General features: G+C 42.9%; 1 protein-coding gene across 1 annotated transcript in view; it reads left to right on the top strand.

Moving 5' to 3' along the window:
- The window catches only part of DSG2 (desmoglein 2), a 52,949-nt gene that overhangs the window by 4,294 nt on the left and 24,186 nt on the right, over positions 1 to 24,469 (top strand). The window contains exons 2-5 of the mRNA XM_061399677.1: positions 15,150 to 15,185; positions 18,497 to 18,631; positions 23,938 to 24,099; positions 24,195 to 24,339. Of these exons, the coding sequence (XP_061255661.1) occupies positions 15,150 to 15,185; positions 18,497 to 18,631; positions 23,938 to 24,099; positions 24,195 to 24,339 (478 nt within the window). The remainder of the gene's footprint in view (positions 1 to 15,149; positions 15,186 to 18,496; positions 18,632 to 23,937; positions 24,100 to 24,194; positions 24,340 to 24,469) is intronic.

The raw sequence follows: 24,469 nt of genomic DNA, 5'->3' as shown, positions 1-24,469 counted from the left end.
TACACATTGAATAAGGGTTTGTATTTTTAAAACTGCCAAATTGCAGTAAAAATCAGAGACCTTAATTAAAATTATAAATGTGCTTTAGATCAATTTTAATATTTCTTAATAAACAGCAGCAACAACAAAAAATACAGCTGTTTCTATCTTTCAGTGTGCCAAAGATTTTAACAGCTGATAACACTTTTCAAACATATAGCCCAAATATGAGGGAAGATTATTTTCTTAGTTAAGTTTATCTTAAAGTTTCAGATGTATACCACATATGACATTGCACTATTTTGTTGATTTCAAATCATTTTTTAAATTTTTTGAGATTTTTATCATATGTAAAGCTTAGTGATTGGAGTTACAGAAGCTGGAACATCAAGATTTTTACCATAGTCTAATGGTAAAATGAACAATGCCCTCAAGAAAATAAACTAGCTAAGAACTAACCACAGATGACCACAGTTGAGCCACTCCCTGCTCAATCTAGACAATGTATCAGATGTTGGGAGACAATGAAAACTCCAGAAGTGCTCTGCCCTCATGATGCTTACAGTCTGGTAAAAAAGTAAATGGCAAAATCCCAGGCGGGTGATGCTAAAGAGTAATGATAAAAGAACACGTGGTGCCATGGAACCTACCGAAGGGGCTCCAGCACTGAGTGTCCAGCAAAGACCTGAGAGTAATTACAAATTATTAAGATGATACAAAGAAAAGAAGGGGGAAGACACTTCTAGTAGAGAGAAGAGCATATGCCTTTGCCTGAAGACAAGGGTGCATGGTTTCTTGAACGGAGTCCATGTAGCTGGAACACAGCATGCAGGACAGAAGGACATGCAGAAAGATGAGCCTGCAGTCTTCTTGGTACCAAGGAAGCCTCAAAAGATTTATTGACAAGTGAGCGTTTTTAGGGAGGTGTTCAAATCATTAAGAAAATGAAACGATGAATGTTAGTTAGTTGGTTATGAAAGGGTGGAGAAAGAAGAGATTGTAGTTGACTCATTTAATAATGAGGCAAAAATAATTTTGCCTCATTATTAAAAAAAAGATCTTTCAGAATTTTGGATGCTGTGATCTAAGGGTGGCAGAAAAGCCCGAACAGTACAGTGGAAGGAGTGTGCAGCGTGGCAGGAGGCTTGGTTTGGGAACAAGGGACTTCCCAGGTGGCACAGTGACAAAGAATCTGCCTGCTGATGCAGCAAACACAGGAGACACAGGTTTGATCCCTGGATCAGGAAGATCTCCTGGAGAAGGAAATGGCAGCCCACTCCAGTATTCTTGCCTGGAATATCCCATGAACAGAGGAGCCTGATGGGCACAGAATGCTTCTGGTATTTACTGCTCCAAAGGCAGGATGCTAAACTTCAAGCAATCCACAGAACCTTCAAGAAAAAAATTAGCCACTCAAAAAGATTTTCCCTATCAGAAATGCCAGTAGCTCCCCCAGTGAGAAATGGTGATAGATTGTGAGAGATTCTCATTAGGGATTCATCTTACCTCTTTTTAAAATGCAAATATCCTCTAGGCTGATTAAGCCTTGATACATTCATTTACTCATCAGGTATTATTGGGCACCTACCTACTGTGTGCCAAACACTTCCCTAGGTCTTGTCTCAAAATCACACCTTCATGGGAATGCTTTTCATCAGTCCAGCAGGTGCTGCCTGGCTGATGGGAAAATGAGAAGGGAGATTTGAGTGGAGACGAGAAGTGGTAGGTCCAATTTTCCCTATTCTAAAATATCTCCATCCTGCTATTCTTCCAAGTTCCCTACGATACAAACTAAATCAACTGAAATAAATGGCCCATAAACTGCCTCGTGTTAGAGATCCAGTCTCCTTAGACCCCAAGAGTGCTAATTGGGAAATGGCACCAGTGGCCCGGCTCAGTCATCTTTTTTTTTTCTTATTTTTTTAAAATTTATTTTTAATTGGAGGATAATTGCTTCACAGTGTTGTGTTGCTTTCTGCCATACAACAGCATATAAGTATATCAGCCATAAGGATACATCTGTCCCCTCCGTCTTGGACCTCCCTCTCACCCCCTCTAGGTTGTCACAGAGCACCAGGTTGAGTCCCTGTGTTATACAGAAACCCTCTATTAGCTCTTTTGCATATGGTAATGTATGTTTCTTTGCTACTCTCTCAGTTCCACCCTCTCATTCCCTCATGAGGTCTGCAAACCCATTCTCTTTGTCTGTGTCTCTATTTCTGCCCCGCAAATGGGTTCTTCAGTCCCATTTGTCTAGATTCCACATATATACACTAATATACAATATTTGGTTTTCTCTTTCTGACTTCACTCTGTATAACAGGCTCCCAACCAATCAGCTCTTCTTTCAATTTCCTCCTTCGTTTGCATAGTACTCTGCCGGGGGTCTGTTCACCTCAGGGAGGCTGTCCTGGTTTTCCAACCCAGCACCGAAGGACATGCTGGACCCACGTCTCCAGAAGATACAGGTGGGAGGCGGCGCGTGGGCGGCGGCAGCAGTGGCTGGAGGGGTGCCCTCTGGGGACCCTGCGCGTGACCCCTGCCTCGCTGTGAACTGCAGCACCGTACTGTCCACTGTCTGCTGTCACCTCCCTACTCAAAGGATTTCCTCAGGATGCTGCCGTAGCATCTCTGAGAACTGCATCCTTCTAGCTACTCACACTCAAAATGTTGACACCATCTGCCGCCTTCTCCTATCCTCGACACGCAGGGCATTGCCAGGGGTTCACGTGGTCCCCATAAAGACTCTCACCCCACCCATCCATCTGGGCGCCATGACGCTATTCCCGGTCCTCACCGCATCTCCCTTGGCTTACTACCTTAACCCTCAAACCGTCTCCTGGCTCCCGCCCTGCAGTACTGCCAAAAAAATCTCCTCGAAGCTCTGAAGGCATAGAATCCCTCCTTGGAAGTTCATCCTTATAGGATCTGTGAAGATCCTTAGCACAAGGCTTTGTCCTTATTTTCTGCTCATATGGTCTGGGTGTCAGAATCCACCCCTCCTTGTTCTGACACCTGCATTTCTTAAAGCAGATTGTTTCCTTCCACCTCCCATCTGCTCCCTCCCCTAAACCTCTCCCGGATTCTCTAGAGGAGATACTTTCTGCCTTTTCTGAGCTCCCCAGAACTGTTTTTGCAGCTGTTATTCACACAATGAAGTTATTCTACCTCTTATAGTAATGTTGGAGAAGGAAATGGCAACCCACTCCAGTATTCTTGCCTGGGACATCCCAGGGACAGAGGAGCCTGGCAGGCAACAGTCCACGGGGTCACAAAGCAACTAAACAACAACAACAACCTCTTGTAGTAATGTGTGTTAGTCGCTCAGTCGTGTCCACCTCTTTGCGACCCTGTGGACTGTAGCCCCCCAGGTTCCTCTGTCCCTGATATTCTCCAGGCAAGAATACTGGAGTGGGTAACCATTCCCTTCTCCAGGGGATCGTCCTGAGTCAGGGATCCATCCCCAGTCTCCTCCATTGCAGGCAGATTCTTTACCATCTCAGCCACTGCTGCTGCTAAGTCATGTCAGTCGTGTCCGACTATGTGCGACCCCATAGACAGCAGCCCACCAGGCTCCCCTGTCCCTGGGATTCTCCAGGCAAGAACACTGGAGTGGGTTGCCATTTCTTTCTCCAATGCATAAAAGTGAAAAGTGAAAGGGAAGTCGCTCAGTCGCGTCCGACTCTTCGCTACCCGATGGACTGCAGCCTCCCAGGCTTCTCCATCCATGGGAGTTTCCAGGCAAGAGTACTGGAGTGGGTCGCCAGTGCCCTCTCCAATCTCAGCCACTAGGGAAACCCTATGTCCGCTTTATCTCTCCTGACAAACTGAACCTCTTTGAAATAGAATCAGTGTACCATTTATCTATAAACTAGCTCAATGCCTTGGACACAGAACAATCCTTTAAAAACCTAAGAGTTAATGTATCTTTCTATGTTTGGAAAAAGTTGGAATCATAATCTGAATTTCGTTTGTTTAGAAGAAATCTTTAATGTCTGGATGGAGTGAGGGGTAAATTTTTGTTCGACTTGAACACGTTCAGCAGTTCCTAGCTGTGCTTCCACTGTGTGCCAACCTGCCTTCTAGATGCTTGTGAGCAGCCCCACGGTCATGGAGCCTACAGTAGGGGAAAGGCAGGTGTAGGGAAAGCAATTCGACGTTTCTGGAGCAGCCACTGTGTGCCTTTTCATACTGAACACAGGGTGCTCCGAAAATGTCAGATTCTTTTCAGACGAGATGGTTAGATGGCATCACCGACTCAATGCACATGAGTTTGAGCAAGCTCTGGGAGATGGTGAAAGACGGGAGCCTGGCGTGCTGCAGTCCATGGGGGCACAGAGTCGGACACGACTTAGCGATTGAACACCACCAGCACCACCATGTGTCGGTAGCTAGATTTGGTGATTGTTGTTAATGCATGAAGCTGGGGAGAGCCCAGGTACCCCCGACACCGAATGCCTCTCTGTCAATCCAAAGGCGAGACCACCACCTCCACTGTAGCAGTTTCCTATAGTTAGTTAGACCACCACCTCCAAAATAAGCAGTTTCCTATAGTCAGTCATATGAAAGACCTGAATTATGGAATTACATAATTGGTTTAGTTTCATTACAAAATAGAATCATTCAAGAAAGGGGGAAAAAAGGAGAAACATACATTGAAATTTGCCTAATTTCACTGTCCTGCAGAAGTATTCTCACAGCTTTCTAAAACCATTGCTTTTCACTGTTGGGTTTTGCCAGTTTGCTTATTTGAAGTCAATTGAAAAGCCTGTTTTCCACTTTGGACCTTGGAAACAGTTGTTGAACAGTTTTTGGCAATTCCTGCAGTTCGACTTACTGACAGAGCAGTGCCATCTAGTGATGTAAAAGGAAAACTTGAAGTTCTTGGTTTTCTTAAGCTTCTGGGCAGGAGGGGTCGGGGGAATCTGGTTTTCTCCATTCTATTTTTTAGTGTCATTTTCAGGAGTACATTGCAGCCTAAAGGTCGAAACAGCCTGTCACTTATGTCTAAGAAATTACGTATTATATAGATATATCTGAAAATATGCGTTATACAGGTTTCCTTATATTGTGCTGATTCTCAAAGCATTTGTAGCAACTATAGAAAACACCAATACAATAGTAAATAAAATATTTCAAAAATGATAAATTCTCAGGATCAGTAAAAAGTAAGCCAGAAGAAGAGATATGAATCAGGAGAAAGGTGTGAACACCGTTTAAGGCAATCTTGTAGTCTATTGGATTACTGCTTGTGAAGTGGAAAATCTTGTGATGGGAATAATTCAGTTGCTGAATGTCCTTATTTGGAATATACTGTTGCATGCATCTCTGTAATTAAGGGCTTCTTATCCAGGCTATGAATTATGCAGCCTCTCCTTCTCATTCCCCTGCTACTCTGTGATTTTACACAGTTGATTTCACAAGTGTGGTCCCTAGACCAGCAGCATCAGCGTTACCTGGAAACTTGTGTAAGAAATACAGATTTTTATACCCCACTCCAGACCTGGGTGTGTGCATGCTAAGTTGCTTCAGTCCTGTCCAACTCTTTGTGACCCTATGGTCCATAGCCTGCCAGGCTCCTCTGTCCATGGGATTCTCCAGGCAAGAATACTGGAGTGGGATTGCAATGCCCTCCTCCGGAGGATCTTCCCGACCCAGGGATGGAACCCGAGTCTCCTATGTCTCCTGCATTGGCAGGCGAGTTCTTTACCACCACGCCACTTGGGAAGCCTCATCCCAGACCTACTGAATCAGAAACTCCCTGGTGCGGCCCGGAAGTCTTGCCTTTTAACAAGATGATTCACGTGCCACTCATACTTGAGAATCACTGCTTATTAACATCCCTCTTGGAAAATAATTGGGAATGGAAAAGAAAGTTAAATATTAAAAAGCATATTTAGATATTTGTTAGTAACTCTAATTTTTTAAAGATGTTTTAGGGGCCAAGCAAATTGACACTAAATAAAATAATGTTGGCTTTTTGGGATCTTCAGTTTGTCTATGCCAAGTTAAAAATAGGAGCTGTCCAAGATTATACAACGTCCCTTGAAATGACAGTTTGCAACATGATCTAACAACTCAAGTGTAGCATAGCATTGTTAACTCTCTGTTTTAAAATTCTTGGTGTCATAAATGTTTCCAAGGAAAACATTTATGTTTTTCCCTTGGACTCTCAAGGAGATCAACCAGTCAATCCTAAAGGAACTCAGTCCTGAATATTCATGGGAAGGACTGATACAGAAGCTAAAGCTCCAATACTCGGGCCACCTGATGCGAAGAACTGACTCATTTGAAAAGACCCTGATGCTGGGAAAGATTGAAGGCAGGAGGAGAAGGGGACGACAGAGGATGAGATGGTTGGATGGCATCACCAACTTGATGAACATGAGTTTGAGCAAGCTCTGGGAGTTGGTGATGGACAGAAAAGCCTGGCGTGCTGCAGTCCATGGGGTCGCAAAGTCGGACACGACTGAGCGACTGAACTGAACTGATAAGAGGAAACAAACAAATGGCATCCATGGCCTTTATTTATCTCATTTTATTTCCCTTAAATTATTTTAGCCAAAGCTGAAAACTCTTTAAGAACGGGTTGGGTGTAAGCCAGGGACCCTAAAGGCAGTTTCTGATTCTGCCTTGTGTTCAAAGAAGGGAAACAGAATTTGTAAAACACTCGGCCTGGTTGGAAGGGTGGATAAGAAAGGGAAGTAACAGGTGTTTCTGTGACTATCGGATGGTGGGCATGAGATGGATGAGCAGCAGCAGGCATGTTAGGTCATCTCTATTTGGGTCCCCAAACATCATCCATTGATTACCATTCTAAAGCAGGCTACAGTTCTTTCTGACTGAATGGAAATAATAAGCCATATAATGCCTCAAAGTTAAAACAATATTTTAAACTTCTTTGTACTCCTCTACATCTCATCTGCAATAAGTTATCAGTTAGTCTGAGATATTAAAGTTTAAGGGGTCACTTAACCATGGACTCAGGAAGTAACAGTTAGAGCTGGACATGGAACCACAGACTGGTTCCAAATAGGAAAAGGAGTTCGTCAAGGCTGTATATTGTCACCCTGCTTATTTAACTTATATGCAGAGTACATCATGAGAAACACTGGGCTGGAAGAAGCACAAGCTGGAATCAAGATTGCCGGGAGAAATATCAATAACCTCAGATATGCAGATAACACCACCCTTATGGCAGAAAGTGAAGAGGAACTAAAAAGCCTCTTGATGAAAGTGAAAGAGGAGAGTGAAAAAGTTGGCTTAAAGCTCAACATTCAGAAAACGAAGATCATGGCATCCGGTCCCATCACTTCATGGGAAATAGATGGGGAAACAGTGTCAGACTTTATTTTGGGGGGCTCCAAAATCACTGCAGATGGTGACTGCAGCCATGAAATTAAAAGACACTTACTCCTTGGAAGGAAAGTTACGACCAACCTGGATAGCATATTCAAAAGCAGAGACATTACTTTGCCAACAAAGGTTCGTCTAGTCAAGGCTATGGTTCTTCCAGTGGTCATGTATGGATGTGAAAGTTGGACTGTGAAGAAAGCTGAGCGCTGAAGAATTGAGACTTTTAAACTGTGGTGCTGGAGAAGACTCTTGAGAGTCCCTTGGACTGCAAGGAGATCCAACCAATCCATTCTAAAGGAGATCAGCCCTGGGTGTTCTTTGGAAGGACTGATGCTAAAGCTGAAACTCCAATACTTTGGCCACCTCATGCGAAGAATTGACTCATTGGAAAAGACTCTGATGCTGGGAGGGATTGGGGGCAGGAGGAAAAGGGGAGGACAGAGGATGAGATGGTTGGATGGCATCACCGACTTGATGGGCATGAGTTTGGGTGAACTCCGGGAGTTGGTGACGGACAGGGAGGCCTGGCATGCTGCAATTCATTGGGTCGCAAATTGTCGGACACGACTGAACGACTGAACTGAACTAACCATGGGCTCAAAGAATCACAACAGAAAGCTTGAAAATCATCTGCTTAAGGCTAATAGCCTATTAGCCAGGAGCAGCTGTCATCCAGTGACTTGTAAGTCCTCCAGGGTTCTGTTTGTTAAGCTCATCAAGGTGACTTCAGAAAAGGAAGTCTTTTCTAAAGGTGCCGACCTCGGGAACAAAGAGTCATTGACTGATTGTAAAACTGACCTTCCCTCATTCCTTTTCCAAAAAAAAAAAAACAATTATTTTCTTCCCAGTTACCAAGAAGGCCAGTTTTTACAAGATGCCTAGGTTCTTCTAATGATAGAAAAAAAATTTTTTTCCCCTAAATCAGTAAATTGGGAATCTTTTGAAGGATATGTCTGGTTCATCTAAAAACACTACTTGTTTGGCTACAGAAACTAGAAGCTTACTTTTCTTCTTCAGTCTTAAATGCTGAAGGCATGTCATATGTGACATTTTTCAATCACCAAGTTCCTTGTGAGAAAAAAAAAAAAGTTAAAGATTTCATAGTTGAGAGAAACCATAATGTCCACTTTGTCCAGACATCCTTCTAATGCTTGAAATCCTTTCATACCATCCCCACAGGCCATCACTCAAACTTACAGAACTGAAAATATTCAAAAAGAAGTGGGAAGGAGTAGTAATGTGGGACAGAAGCCAGTGTGTATCAGTTACTCCATTTATATTGTCTGCACCAGTTTGGAAATTTCCATCAATTCATGGTCCTCCAGAGCTTGTATGACCTTCTTGACCCTATTTATTGCGGTAACTTCGAATTAGAAACACGTGGTCTAAGTTAGGGTGTCTGAAGCTTGGCACTTTGCCATTTAGAGCCAGAGAGTGCCGTGTTGGCGGAGGGGCTGTCCTGTGCATCGTAGGATGTTGAGCAGCTTCTCTGGTCTCTTCTTCCCAATAGTTGTCAATAACACTCACTTCCTCTACTCCCCCCTCCAACCCCCCAACACAGAATTCCGCTTTGATAAGCAAAAATGTCTCCAGGCTTTACCAAATATCCCAGGTGACCACAGGGAGGTGGGGGCGGGTTTGGGGAGTGTGTGTGCACCAAATCTCTCCCAACTGAGAACTACTGTTTGAACTTAAGCGTGTGTGCTGTGAGGTGCAAGCCCTAAGGAAACATCCAAACCATCTCCTTTAGGAAGGAGTAGTTAAGATCTCAGCCATCTCCTTAGTCACATAGAGAGTTCCACAGTTGACAAAACGTTGGTACAGGTCTCTTGGAGTTTTTGTACCATGAATGTGGAGCGAATATCTTAGTCTGTCACGTCTTTATTAAGGGTCTGTGAAAATAGGCTACTGCAGTCAGTGTCCTAAACCGCAAATAGCAGAACTATTAGGTTGATTCCAAGAAACCCTCAGTTTTAAGTGTTAGTCGCTCGGTCATGCCTAACTCTTTGTGACCTCATGGAGTGTAGCCCACCAGCCTCCTCTGTCCATGGAGTTCTTCAGGCAAGAATACTGGAATGGATTGCAATTTCCTTCTCCAGGGAATCTTCCCCACCCAGGGCTCAAACCCCAGGTCTCCTGCTTTGCAGGCTGATTCTTTACCTTCAGAGCCCCCAGGGGCTTCAAAATCTATTTTGGTAAGTTTTTACGGAAGCATAGTGAATTACTGGATTTTCACAAATTGAGCCTACCATGTAAACAGCAGCCAAATAAGAAATATAACCAGCACTGCGACACCATTTCCACTGACTCCCTCCCCCTCAACCATGCCTTACCATGGTGCTCTCTCACACTCCTGGCCTGGCTATTCCTTTTGCAGGGCTCTGCCTGACTTGCTGTCTCATCCCATTCCAGTCTCTGCAGATACAACCTCTGAGAGCCTCCCTGAAGTCCTAAATTCCTCTCTACCACCCTGAACCTGCTTGAATTTTCCTTACAGCTCTTATCATACCCTATTTGTGTCCATCTTCCCAACATGTAAGAATCCAAGAGAACAGAAACACTCTAACTTAACATATGGTGGGAGCTTGGAAAATTAAAGGCATGGGTACATCCAAATTTCTGAAATTGTAAGGTGAGGAAAATTCATTCAAGTCTTAGAAATGAGGAAATAGCATCATAATTCTATTCATTGAGTGCCTGCTATGTGCCAGTCATTGCAATAAGAACATGTATGTATTATTTCTTTTAATTTTATAATAACTCTGCAAAATGAATGTTATTAGGCTGCTTTCAGATATAAGTACCAAAACCCAACTAAAAGATTAAATAAAAAGAATACTTATTATCTCATAAGAAATAGTCCAGAGATAAGGGCTGGTTCCATATTTGAGCAGTCCTATAACTCAAAGATGTTATGGTTTCAGTTTGGCTTCTCTGCCATCTTATAAGCTTTCTGCTCATGGTCACAGGTGGCCCTCACCATTCCAAATGTCACATCCTTGCTCAGCAGTCTCCAGAAGCAGGTACAAAGAGAGACTGTGCATTTGTTTTTCTTCTTATCAGAGGGAAGAATCTTCTTCTGGAAGCTCCTTGATATCTCACTGGCTGAATTCTCTTACCCGTTGTTATAAACGCAATGTTTGTGTCCTAACCCGAATTCACATGCGGAAGCCCTAACTTCCAATGTGATAGCATTTGAAGGTGGGGCCTTTGGGAGGTAATTAGGTTTAGATGAAACTTTTGCTACTCCAAATAATTGTAACAGCCTCTAGTAATAACAAAGTTCAGAAGAAAAGCCCTATCTTTATGCCCTCTCCTAAAAAGTGGTGATGAGACTGGAAACAAGATTGTAAGGTACTACACTTACACACCCAGCTCTTGGCTTCTGAATACCATTCAGTATTAGAAATCAAGGCTTCCTGATGAAATGGTTCATTCTAAAGCTGGGACAGAGAAAATACAAGACGAATGTGGAATATCTTGTAATACTAGACAGTAAGAAAGAGCTCAAAAACTAAAGCATGGGGACATGTCAGAGGGACATAGAATTTAACCGTCAAGATCTTCCAGTGGCCACAGCTGGAACTGTTTGAACAACAAAATAAATAAAATGGTGTTATATTATAATCCACAGAGTAAAATCAATATGTATGAGTCCAAGCTGATAAAGATGATTGAATTAGTAAATAAGTGATAGAAAAAGAGATAAATCTTTCTCACAAAAGAATTCCAAACAACAAGCATAGATTCCCTGCCCCTCTGAAGCAGAGCTTAACCCCTCTCCTCCGGCATGTGCCCATTCAGCATCCCCACTCTGAGGTGAGCTCGACTTAATGACTCACTTCAAAGAATACAGCACGTGAAGGGAGAGTTGCAGCTTTACAGAGGAGAAACCTGCAAAGGATGCTTAGCAAATACTGTCGCGTGGCTGTCATGCACCCCTGATATGCTGTGATGAAAAGGGCACTTCACCACCACTCTGTGGTATTCTTTACAAAAACACACCGCCCAGTTCTAAATGTAAGAAAAATAACAGATACATCCAAGGAAGAAGATACTCTGCGGGATAATTGGCCAAAGTCAAGTCCTCAAAGTGGTCAAGGTCATAAACAAGGAAAGCCTGATAGATGGTCACAGACTAGAGTAGGTTAAGGAAGCATGAAAACTTCCTGCAACATGGGGCATTAATGGAGGAAATACCGAAATCTGAAGTATAGAATTTAGTTAACTGTACCAATTTTCAGCTCTTAGTTTTGACAAATGTACCACAGTTATTTAAAATGTTAACTTTAGGGGGAGATGAGTAAAGGCGCTCAGCACTCTCTCTACAATATTTGTGTAAATCTACAAATACCCCTGAATTAAAAATTCAGTTAAAAAGAAATGTGTGAGAAAACCAATATTGTATGTCAGCTAATACTTCAATTAAAGAATTCAGGGAAATTCTCAAAAATCAATTGTTGCAATGGCAAAAGCATGTAACAACAGTAAAATGTAAATGGGATAAAACCCCTTGAGAAGCAATGGGCAATGAAAAAAACAAAGTGTATGCTAGACAGCTGTTGAAACTGGTTATGCAGATGTTCATTGTCCTGTTAACTCTGCTTTTGTATATATAGTCATAGCACATCTTACTCCATATCTGTAAGTTCTGTATCCAAAGTTCTCCATTCACAGAGTGATGAGTAAATTGCAATGTAAACGTTTTAAGCAGTTAAAAGTAAGTAAATTCATGAAATAAAAGATTCTCTGCTTTCAAGATAATTAGCAATCAAGAGTGACAAAGCTTCTTGTATCAACTACTGAGATAATAATGAATAGATGAACTTTGTTGTCTGTATCCCTCAATGAATGAATGATGTTGCATATCACAGCTCTACAACTTTTGCTACTTAAAGTGCAGTTCAAGAACCTGCAGCCTCAGCATCATCTGAGAACTAGTTAGAAATGCCAAGGGTAAAGCTTAAATTCAGGCATACTGAAATGAAATCTTCATTTTAACAAGAACCCCAGTGAACAAAATACAGATTAAAACTTACGCACTGCTTATGTGGTTTTCTACATTTCTTAACAAGTAACATTTGAAAAGGTACACTCAAATAAAAAATGAAAATACTTTTATAAAGAGTTTACATTTGACTTGAAAACTATAAATTGCCCTCCTTTACTTATATCCTGGAATATATATTTGGTCAGAATAACATTTACTTAAAGTTACATATAATATCACACCTTTGCTAGGCCCAGTAAGATTCTAGGGAAGAATAAAAGTGGAGAATATATTACCTGGGCAACTCCTCAGGAGAGTTTGTACAGAGAAAACAATGGTTAGGAGACTAGGCAAGAAATGTATCACATTTTAAGAATGTCCCCTGATGATGTGACAATGAGGAATCCTGAATCTCATCCCTATTCTTTCCCTTTGAAAATACCCACCAGAGGAACATGCAGAAAGGAGTAATCCATTCAGCATTGCTTTCCCTTTTTTGTTACATCATACCACCTTTGAAAGTACATAACTTGGGGAGCACAACTTTGGTTAGAGATATTTCTAGCCATTGCTAGCTGGTCAACTAGTAACAGGATGAGGAAGAGATAATATTCTGACTATAAAACAGAAAATTAGCCACCGTTGTTCATCTCCGCAAGAGAAACTTATACTAGAGGCTGAACACCCACTATCCTTAAGTATCTCTTTGCCAGAGTGGAAACAAGAACACGTACTACAAGGCAGAGGAAAGAAAGGAAAAGGAAAGATCAATGTGTAGAACAGACCCTGCGAGACGCTTCAAAAGGATGGAAGCGAAAGAGACTTAGAAACTTTAGGGAAAGCCCTGCTTTCCATGATGTACCAATCAAGGCTTCATGGATCCATGTGACCTGAGATGCCACATGAAAAAAAGCAGGAAAGACTGAGAAAAATCCAAATTTAAGACAGATTACAAAGAATACATAAATAGCAGGTGAGGACATAAAGGCAATAAATACAGATTTCAGTTTGGAATTATAGTGGAATCAGGATATGGAACAGTAGATTAAATGTTGGCAGAAACAAGGAAAAGTTTTAATTATTTTTAAGATGGTGAAGATCTAAATATGTTTGGCCATTATTGGTGAAGGAAATAAACATTTGGTTAGCAAATGAAGTAGCAAATCCAGGTAAAAGATTAGTGGAAGGAACAAGGTTCTTGAGAAGGTAAATGTGGGAGAGTAAGTGGAAAAGTTGCAAATAAAGCACACAGATGATGGTTAACCTTGAGAAGGCATTAGGACGGCTCTTCCTTGGGGAAAGAAGGGAAGGAGAGGGGAATCGGAGATACAGTCCATCAAATAAAATGTGGGATCATTTCCTGAGAGTGAGTGGGCTCAGGAATGTGGTGTGAGGGATGCAATACAAGAAGCAAAGATAAGGCGATTATATAAAATTTATGGTCTGAGTGAGCACACTTTTGAGAATGAAAGAGATGCTCACAAACAGGATGTCTGCACAACAGAACTCTTCTGAACAAACGTAAACATACCCTGGAAACAAACATCACTATTGTGAAGGAAGCATGGATGTGTGACGGGTCCCTTCAACCTCTCTGGCCCTCCCCAGCAATGTTGCCAATACAGGGTTAAAGAGAATCATAGTTAGGCTTCCAGAGTTGGGGGAAAAGTGAGGCCAGAATATTAGAAGCTCAAGAGACTGAGAATCCCTGAGTCATAGACAACAACTTTGGAATGGCTGCAGTCATGTGCTAGCACTGTCCAGCAGAATTGTCTGCAATGATGGAAGTGTTCTTAAGCCTCTTACCTCATGTGGCAACCGGGCAGATGAATTAATTGAAAATAATTAGCTTCCCTGATGACTCTTCGGTAAAGAATCCGCCTGCCAATGCAGGAGATGCGGGTTCAATCCCTGGATGGGGAATATCCCTTGGAGAAGGAAATGGCAACACACTCCAATATTCTTGCCTGGCAAATCCCATGGACAGAGGAGTCTGATGGGCTACAGTCCATGAGGTTGAAAGAGAGTCAGACATGACTTAGTAACTAAACAACAGCAACTAGTCACGTGAAGCATTAAGCCAAGAGTGAAGCCAAGAGATTAATGGACTATAAAGAATGCAGCAGGGGTCAGAAGGCAAGATGGGAGCTTTTGTGCAGATTGAGCATAAATGTAACTATTTAGTTGTGAATAATGATGTACTTAGTTGTGAATAGCGATGAAATCCCAAGTGTGACAGTGCTTGGTAAGAACCAAAGAAAACAGCTAGTGGGACTGGAGGGGTTGTTGAGGAATGAAGTCTGAATATGGGCAGTCACGTGTGACCTGCAGGGGATGATGGGAGTTAGTAGGGGGCAGGGCTAGGGGGCGCATCTCACACTAAAGACCTTGAGGAAAGCTACGTGGGTCCCCGAGAACATGAGGTGAAAACCACCAGCTAAGGAGAGAAGGATCGGGTCCCCGAGAACACGAGGTGAAAACCACCAGCTAAGGAGAGAAGGATCGGGGAGTGGCTAGGATTTCAAGATGAGAGTTTCTGCCTTTGTTTTTCTGATGGTAGCTGTGTTCTGAGTTTCCTGGGGGAGGCAGTATGCATCTAAAAGAAGCTGGATTTGGGTTCTGCTCTCTGGCTCTGGTCATGGTGGGGAACAAACAGGAGAATTAAAATGTGTTTCCTTTTGACAAAGGAGGAGAGTGGTGGTTAAACACACACATCCTTCTTAATGTCTATAATATCCTAGGTGGTAGGTTATTCATTAGCGAAATATTTAAGCTGAGTTGACTGATATGTTGTATTAAACAACAAATAATTTTTATTTTCTAGATCTGCTTTGACTTTGGAGATGGACTCCATTTGGAGGTAAGAAACAAAGGGGATTATTCCTATCTTGAATTTTACAGAAGACAGTGCGTCTTTACCAGACTGAAAGCACAGACTCCCACTGAAACCGCTAGGTGGCGTTTTGAGGGGGTGCCGAGGAGCCGCGGGCCTTTATGTCTCAGCACAGGAAAGAATTCAGCGAGAGGCGTAGTGATAGATAAGAGATTTACTAGAATAGGATGATTGTGAGGCTTCCAGGCAGGTGGTCAAGGGTTGTGCTGCCCCGAATATTAGTGGGTTCAGTTCAGTTCAGTCACTCAGTCGTGTCCGACTCTTTGCGACCCCATGAATCGCAGCACGCCAGGCCTCCCTGTCCATCACCAACTCCCGGAGTTCACTCAGACTCACGTCCGTCGAGTTGGTGATGTCATCCAGCCGTCTCATCCTCTGTCGTCCCCTTCTCCTCCTGCCCCCAATCCCTCCCAGCATCAGAGTCTTTTCCAATGAGTCAACTCTTCACATGAGGTGGCCAAAGTACTGGAGTTTCAGCTTTAGCATCATTCCTTCCAAAGAAATCCCAGGGCTGATCTCCTTCAGAATGGACTGGTTGGATCTCCTTGCAGTCCAAGGGACTCTCAAGAGTCTTCTCCAACACCACAGTTCAAAAGCATCAATTCTTCGGTGCTCAGCCTTCTTCACAGTCCAACTCTCACATCCATACATGACCACAGGAAAAACCATAGCCTTGACTAGACGAACCTTTGCTGGCAAAGTAGTGTCTCTGCCTTTCAATATGCTATCTAGATTGGTCATAACTTTTCTTCCAAGGAGTAAGCGTCTTAATTTCATGGCTGCAGTCACCATCTGCAGTGATTTTGGAGCCCAAAAAATAAAGTCTGACACTGTGTCCACTGTTTCCCCATCTATTTCCCATGAAGTAATGCATTTTTATAAATAAAAGGAAGAAAGGGGATGGAAAGAAGATCACCTTGTTTTTCATTCTTTTGAGTCTTACATCATTAACTCCTATGTGTTGGGTGGGGGAGTTATTGACCCTATATGGTGCATCCCTCATGGCACTTTGGAAAAATTATATTAGGTCTCAGTACAGTGAGGGTCTTTCACTTTGAAATGTCACCTTCCTGTAAATTATTGTTTTTTGTATTTGCAGAGAGTATGTTTTAAGGGTCATTAACTTGTTGTTGTCACTGGGCAGGTTTGGGGCCTTATTTTCCACTATTGTTTTTTTTGTTTATTTTGGGACATGTCTCTTGCTTCTGTTACATGGTTTTGTTGTTAAGCAAACCCATCTAGCTTCGATGCTAAGCAACTTGTTCAGCTTTATGAATTAAGTAAGTCCACATTGTTTTGGGATTTTTCCATTACTTGCTTGAGTGATTATTTACTTACTGTGGTCTCCCAAAGCCCACTAAGTTCCCTCTCTATTAACAGTCTCCTAATGGGACTTCTGAGCTAGCTTTTGGTTATCCTACTCTATCCCTGGGGCTTCCCAGGTAGATCAGTTATAAATTTCAGGTGGATTCAGGTAAATTTCAGGTAAATTCCCAGGTGGATCATTTCCTGCCAGGAAGCAGGAAATGTGGGTTTAATCCCTGGGTCAGGAAGATCCCTTGGAGAAAGAAATGACTACCCACTCCAGTATTCTTGCCTGGGAAATCCCATGGACAGAGGAGCCTGGTGGGCTACAGTCTCAGTTCAGTCGCTTAGTTGTGTCCAACTTTTTGTGGCCCCATGGACTGAAGTACACTAGGCTTCCCTGTCCATCACCAACTCGACAGTCTGTGTGGTGGGCTACAGTCTATGGGGTGGGCTACAGTCTATGGGGTTGCAAAGAGTCAGACATGACTTAGCAACTAAACAACACCAGCTCTATCCTATCACCTCAGACTCAGCCATTCCCACTCAACCATGTTCACAGGAACCTCTACCCAGGGGAGATGCAGCATTTTTGACAATCTAAATATCCATCAGTAAGAGAATGGTAAAAGTAAAACAACTCACGGTACATGGAGGAATGTCCATGATGAGGTACTGAATGAAAAATCAAGGGACAGAATGTGATGTATAGTATTGGGTTGGCCATGAAGTTTGTTTCAGGTTTTCCATAAGCTATTGCAGAAAAAAACCTGAACAAACTTTTTGGCTATCCTAGTACAATTCCATTTTTATGGGAAAAAAAAAGGTTGTTAACAATGCATTTTCTAAAACATGAGTGGAAAACTGGGAGGCTGTTTTACATTTTTACATTATAAACTTTAATATTGTTTTAATGTTTTGATACATAATTAATTTTTTTAATTATAGAAGAATTTTTCCACTCAAAACAAAGGAAAAAAATCAGTGACCTAGTGCTAACCAGTGTAAATATTTTGAAGTAAAATGCAAGTTATATAGAGCAATAAAATGAGTAAAATGGTAAACTTAGTATAAAAATCATCTCTGACCTTAAAATACTAGGTCATTTCATTTTAATACTGCATTAAAATTTTCCTTGGATAAAATATATATTCATCTATTAAAGCCCAACTGAAAACTTATGGATTAGTTTTCTGCCTAGTTTTTGATAAACCAGAGATGGGCCATTTAATCCTTTAACTTCATTCTTAAAACAATAAATTCATTAACTGACACTTTCACTAGTTTTAGTTAAGGTGATATCAACAGGTTACTGATAATTTTGTCTTAAAGCGTTAGTGATTCATTTTTAAATTATAAGCCACCACAGAAAAATAAGACTTCATTTTCAGTGAGAAACATTTCTTGACTTGCCGTGTTAATTGTAATTTGCCCATTTGTAAGGTCACTAAATTATTCTAGCCTTTTTAAGTCTTCCCTCTGGGAGATCGTTCCTTGCTGATAAAAAACCAACAAAACAAAACTGCTTTACTGGTTTGGAAACAAGCTCTTCAGGTAGATAGTGTTTGTTCCAGAGTATATATTTTCTCTTTGAAAATGAAACCTGTGTGTGCGTGCCAAGTCGCTTTAGTCATGTCCAACTCTTTGTAACCATATGGACTGTAGCCCACCAGACTCCCCTGTCCATGGGATTCTCCAAGTAAGAATACTGGAGTGGGTTGCCGTGCCCTCCTCCAGGGGATGTTCCTGACCCAGAGACTGAACCTGTTTTTCTCTTATGTCTCCTACATTGGCAGGTGGGTTATTTACCACTAGCGCCACCTGGGAAGTCCAAAGCCTATATTAAGGCCATATCAAAAAGTATGAAATAATTTATACCTTGGAATTGGCACAGGTTTCTTTCAACTTCTAGTACATTTTATGATTCCATACTAATGTTTTACTAATTTTTTGGCAACATTTTATTGCTTTAGGCCTTACATTCAAGAAATGAAAGCAAGTTGCTTCCTAAACACATTCACCCAGTGAGACAAAAGCGTGCTTGGATCACAGCCCCTGTGGCCCTCCGGGAGGGAGAGGACCTGTCCAGGAAGAATCCGATTGCCAAGGTACTGTCTAAAGAGGAAAAGGAAGTACATGCACGAAATGTGGTCTGAGATCATCCATGTTCACTGTAAAATTTTAGGAATGTTACATGATGTACTGACTGAACTTTTTAATATTCTAGATGTCACCTTGAAGATCCACTTTCCTATTCTAGAAGATGCAGCATTAGTGGTGAACATGTATTTAATGGAGGGCTTTGATTCAACTGGGCTTTCCTGGTAGCTCAGCTGGTAAAGAATGCGCCTGCAATGCAGGAGACCCTGGTTCGATTCCTGGGATGGGGAAATCTGCTACGGAAGGGATAGGGTACTACTCCAGTATTCTCGGGCTTCCCTGGTGGCTCAGCTCGAAAAGAATCTGCCTGCAGTGAGGGAGACCTGGGTTTGATCCCTGGGTTGAAAAGATCCCCTGGAGAAGGGAACAGCTACCCACTCCAGTATTCTGGCTGGAGAAGTCCATGGAGAAGTCCAGGGGATCTCAAAGAGTTGGACATGATTGAGTGACTTTCACTGTTTGATTCAACTAAGAGTGGACTCAGGCACTAGTTAAATCCTTGTTTAGCAGAGTGTTAACAGCGCTTAAAAGGAGCTCTTATCATCTGTTTTCCCTAGCACCTACCTAGGTTCTCTGGCAGGAGCCCTGTAAATTGGACTGACAAAAAATAATTAACAAGAGAAAAACAAGCTTAGTAATGTGTCTGTATGTGCTCAGTCACTTCAATCCTGTCTGACTCTGCTGCCCTGTGGACTGTAGCCTGCCAGGCTTCTCTGTTCATGGGATTCACCAGGCAAGAATACTGGAGTGGGTTGCCATGCCCTCCTCCAGGGGATTTTTCCAGGTCCAGAGATTGAACCACATCTCTTGTGTCTCCTACATTACAGGCAGATTCTTTACCCGTTGAGCCACCTGGGAAGCCCCTAGAAACTTGTCTGTCCCGCATGAAACACGTGGGAGTACCCAGAGATGAGTAAATCAAAGGTTTGGTTAGGATAAATGGCAACCCACTCCAGTGTTCTTGCCTGGAGAATCCCAGGGACGGCGGAGCCTGGTGGGCTGCCGTCTGTGGGGTCGCACAGAGTCGGACATGACTGAAGCGACTTAGCAGCAGCAGGCGCAACCAAGAAGCTTGCTGCTGCTGCTGCTGCTGCTAAGTCGCTTCAGTCGTGTCGGACTCTGTGCGACCCCACAGACGGCAGCCCACCAGGCTCCCCCGTCCCTGGGATTCTCCAGGCAAGAACACTGGAGTGGGTTGCCATTTCCTTCTCCAATGCATTGAAAAATGAAAGTGAAGTCGCTCAGCCGTGTCCAACTCCTAGCGACCCCATGGACTGCAGCCCACCAGGCTCCTCCGTCCTTGGGATTTTCCAGGCAAGAGTACTGGAGTGGGGTGCCATTGCCTTCTTCGAAGCTACTTAGTAGAAGGACAATAAATTTTTAGAAAAGCGATAAGACAGACAAGAAAGACCTCGAATCCCCGGGGGCAGCTACCTGGGAAGGCAAATAGATGGGCAATAATACTAGAAAAAGCTAGTTAGTCAGGTTTGTTTTGTAGATTCTCCTGGTCCTGTCTCCAGGCTGATAGGGATCTAAACTCCCCTCCAGTGATTAACTTTTTCGTCCTTGCTGTTGAGAGGGGGTAGAAAAGGTACCTTTACACACTCACGTCCTGCTCTTAGGCAAGTGAGGCTTCCCAGGTGGCTCTGTGGTAAGGAACCCACCTGCCAGTGCAGGAGATGTAAGAGACACTAGTTCAGTTCATGAGTCGGGAAGATCCCCTGGAGAAGGGCATGGCGACCCACTCCACTATTCTCACCTGAGAAATTCCAGGAAAAAGGAGCCTGTCGGGCTGCAATCTATGGGGTCGAAAGAGTCAGACACGACTTAATGACTAAACCACAACAGTCTTAGGCAGGTAGGGGGAGGACAGAGAGTTTTTCTTGTATCTGCTTCTTCTCAATCGCTTTCAGCTTGAAACTATTATATCAGAGTCACACATTCTGCCGCCCTACCCATGAAAGTAGTTTTCAAAATGAAAAGAAACTGCTATCTAACTCATCTTGCCTGAAACAGTCTGGGTTTACGGCCATTGTCCTGACCTAATTATTAATAACTCCCCTTTCAACTCTCTAAAAGCCCTATTGTTTTGATAAATAATATGGTAGTTCCATTCATTTGTATCTCAGATTTAGCACGTGTAAAGTCTGAACCCTTGCTTTTTCCAAAAGCTGTTCTCCCTAAGTTCTATCCATTTCAGTAAATGGTACTATAATTTTGTTCAGTATTTTCAAAACTGTAGCAGGTACTGTCAGTTCTATGCCAAAAGGGTATTCTGAATCTGCCCACTTCTCTCCACTGCCATGCTCCTCGTGCCTGTCAGTGTCAGCTCTGACCTGTGTTGCCGAAAGCACCCTGACCTGGTCTCCCTGCCTTCACTCTTGCCTGCCCCTCCCCCACCACAGTCCATTCTCCAGAAAGCAGCCAACGTGGTCTTCTGAACTAAAATTTTCATCCCCTTCGTGAGGCCCTTTCAACAGCTGTCCACTGCAGTGGAAGAAACATACTCCTCACCTCTGCCAACAAGAGCTCTCAGGATTTGTTGACTTTGACCTCCTCTCTGACCCCAGCTCCTATCAGCCTTCATCCCATACTCTGCCACCTCCCTAAGCTGACACAAGCCCAAAGCCCATGCCAGCCTCCCACCCTTTCGTTGTTTAGTCGCTCAGTTGTGTCAGAGTCTTTACGACCCCATGGACTGCAGCACTCCAGGCTTCCCTGTCCTTCACTATCTCACAGAGTTTGCTCAGACTCATGTCCATTGAGTCGGTGATGCCATCCAACCATCTCACCCTCTGTCTTCCCCTTCTCCTGCCCTCAATCTTGCCCAGCATCAGGGTCTTTTCCAATGAGTCAGCTCTTCTCATTAGGTGGCCAAAGTATTAGAGCTTTAGCATTAGTCCTTAGCACTTGCTGTTCCCTCTGCCTGGAACCCCTCCCCATAGGTATTTGCAGTATCTCACAGCATAAGGCCTCTGGCCAAGAATTCCCTTCCCGGCCTCACCCCATCTCAATCCCCTCACTTCATTCAGTTCGGTTTATAGCTCATTCACCTCCAGGTGGAGAAGGCAATGGCAACCCACTCCAGTACTCTTGCCTGGAAAATCCCATGGACGTAGGAGCCTGGTAGGCTGCAAGTCCATGGGGTCTCGAAGAGTCGGACACGACTGAACAACTTCACTTTCACTTTTCACTTTCATGCATTGGAGAAGGAAATGGCAACCCACTGCAGTGTTCTTGCCTGGAGAAGCCCAGGGACAGGGAAACCTGGTGGGCTGCCATCTGTGGGATCACACAGAGTCGGACACGACTGAAGCAACTTAGCAGCAGCAGCAGCAGCACCTCCAGGACACTATGTCATAAGTTGCTTGCTTGTTGTCTGGTTCCCTCAGTATAGTGTGAGCTCCCTGAGGGCAGGGGCTTGGTCCTCAGGACTCACAGCTTGTGCACACCCTGTGCCCCGAGCAGAGCCAACATCCTGTAAACATTTGTGTGAATGAATAAATGTTCATAGGGAAGTGGTACTTTCATCTTTCCAACCTTATAAACAGCACACACAACAAGCTCCTTTTAAAAAAGAGCAGCCAGGAACAGAAGACACTTTCCTTTTTCCAGCAGTATATTATTTTGATAAAAGCCCTCTTAAATCTAAATGTTTGATTATGGCTTTACATAAAGTGAGTGAAAGTGGCTTAGTCGTGTCTGACTCTATGCAGCCCCAAGGACAGTAGTCTGCCAGTCTCCTCTGTCCATAGGATTTCCCAGGCAAGCATACTGGAGTGGGTAGCCATTCCCTTCTCCAGGGGTCAAGCCTGGGTCTCTTGCATTGCAAGCAGATTCTTTACAGTCTGAGCCTCCAGTGAAGCCCATGACTTTACATAATAGTTTGTATACAAGCAGTTAAGCTTTCTGGTTTGCTTAGTGCTAGTTTGTTGATATATCTGAGTTATTCACTCATTCTTTCAATAGGTTTCCCTAAAATACATGGGGTTCAGTAAGCATTAGCTATTCTTCTTACTAATTTTAATTATAAAAGTTGTTAAGAGTAAAATTTACATAAAAAGCAAAACATTCTGTTGTAGTTCCCCAACTTTATAGATTCTTTATCTAAAAGTAATACTGTCAACAGCTTAGTATCTTCCATATCTTTTGAAATCCATAAGTATGTATATACTTACATACTCTAATGTGCATATGTGTGTATATGCAAACCAACTGCTAGGTCCACACACAGTTTGATTTTATTTCTAACATAAGTGAAATTATATATGTAGTCAGCACATAAAGATCTACAATATTCTCTATAAATACTGATGTATGTGTATACACATACGCATGGGTTGTGTGTGTATATGCATGTACTTGGCAAAAAAAAAAGAGACAGAAACACAGAGAAAGGGAAAGACAGACAGAGGCTCAGTGAAAAGTGATCACCAGACTGCCTCAGGGTCCCCATTCCTCCAGGAGCAGAGCAGGCGTGGCAGGAGGTTGGAGCCGCATCTCATTCTCAGCAGCACCCTCAGCCCCAGAGCATGTTGGGAATCCTGTGGGAAGCATGTGTAGCTAATTCTGAGATTTCAGGACGAATTCTGGCGGGGTAGAGGTGGGTGATGGCTTCAGTGATGTCTGAAAAGAGAAATTGAGGATCCAGCAGGGGGCGACAGAGATACACTTACCGATGAAGAGTTAGAGGTAACAGAAATGGGAAACAAACAAGTTAGAGATACAAATAGAGCTCTTTCTAGAGGAGGAAGGTGTTAACTACAGAAGTACCCCAGGTTAGAAACGCTAATCTGCAGGAACATTCCAAGTAGGCGAAGCGCTTGACTATTTTAACCCTCTTGTGAAAGGATGCCTTACTCATACCTTCCTGATGATCGGAGTTATAAAGGTGGTTTTGAGTCTGCAAATGTTACCTTACCTAAATTTAAAATCCACTCTTACCAAGATGTACCCCCCTAATGATATCTTAATTTCATAACAACCCTAAGAGGTAGGCAGAAGTGTCCGTTCACATTGCAGGTAAGAACACTGAAGCGTGGAGAGTAGGTAACCGTTAGCATCACACCTAGTGTAACTGTGACACGATTAGACCCGGGTGCTCTGACCCCAGCACCTCTGCTCTGGATCACCTGCGTCCTCCCACCTCCCTCCTTTCAACATCCAACAGCTTCAGAGCGAAATTTTCAATTAAAAACGATTACCTGTGTGTTAGCGTTTAACTTGAAGCATTCCTCTCTTATTTTTATGTTAGATACACTCTGATCTTGCAGAAGAAAAAAAACTAAAAATTACATACAAATACACTGGAAAGGGGATCACGGAGCCGCCTTTTGGTGTGTTTGTCTTTAATAAAGACACCGGAGAACTGAACGTTACCACCATTCTAGATCGAGAAGAAACGCCATTTTTTCTGGTAAGAACAATTTTACATTTTATTATTTTTTTGAAATTGTGCTACTTGAATGACCTCAGCCTAAATGCCTTCTATTATGTATGTCCTGATTCCAGGTAACTGGTTACGCTTTGGATGAAAGAGGAAAAAACTTAGAGAAACCAATAGAACTCAGAATTAAAGTTCTTGACATCAATGACAACGAGCCAGTGTTCACACAGGACGTCTTTGTTGGGTCTGTTGAAGAGCTAAGTGCAGCAAGTAAGAGTTTATTGTTTTTATGAATGAGTACCCAAGATCATTCTGTGCCCAGCATGTCACTGAACACTGAAACCTCTGTCTTAGTGGAGGCTGAATATTACCCACAGGAAAAATAATAATAAACTGATTG

This window comes from Bos javanicus, chromosome 24, assembly GCF_032452875.1.
Source record: "Bos javanicus breed banteng chromosome 24, ARS-OSU_banteng_1.0, whole genome shotgun sequence".
NCBI lineage: Eukaryota > Metazoa > Chordata > Mammalia > Artiodactyla > Bovidae > Bos > Bos javanicus.
Note: the sequence above shows the minus strand (reverse complement) of the source record. Positions and strands in the feature narration are given on the sequence as shown.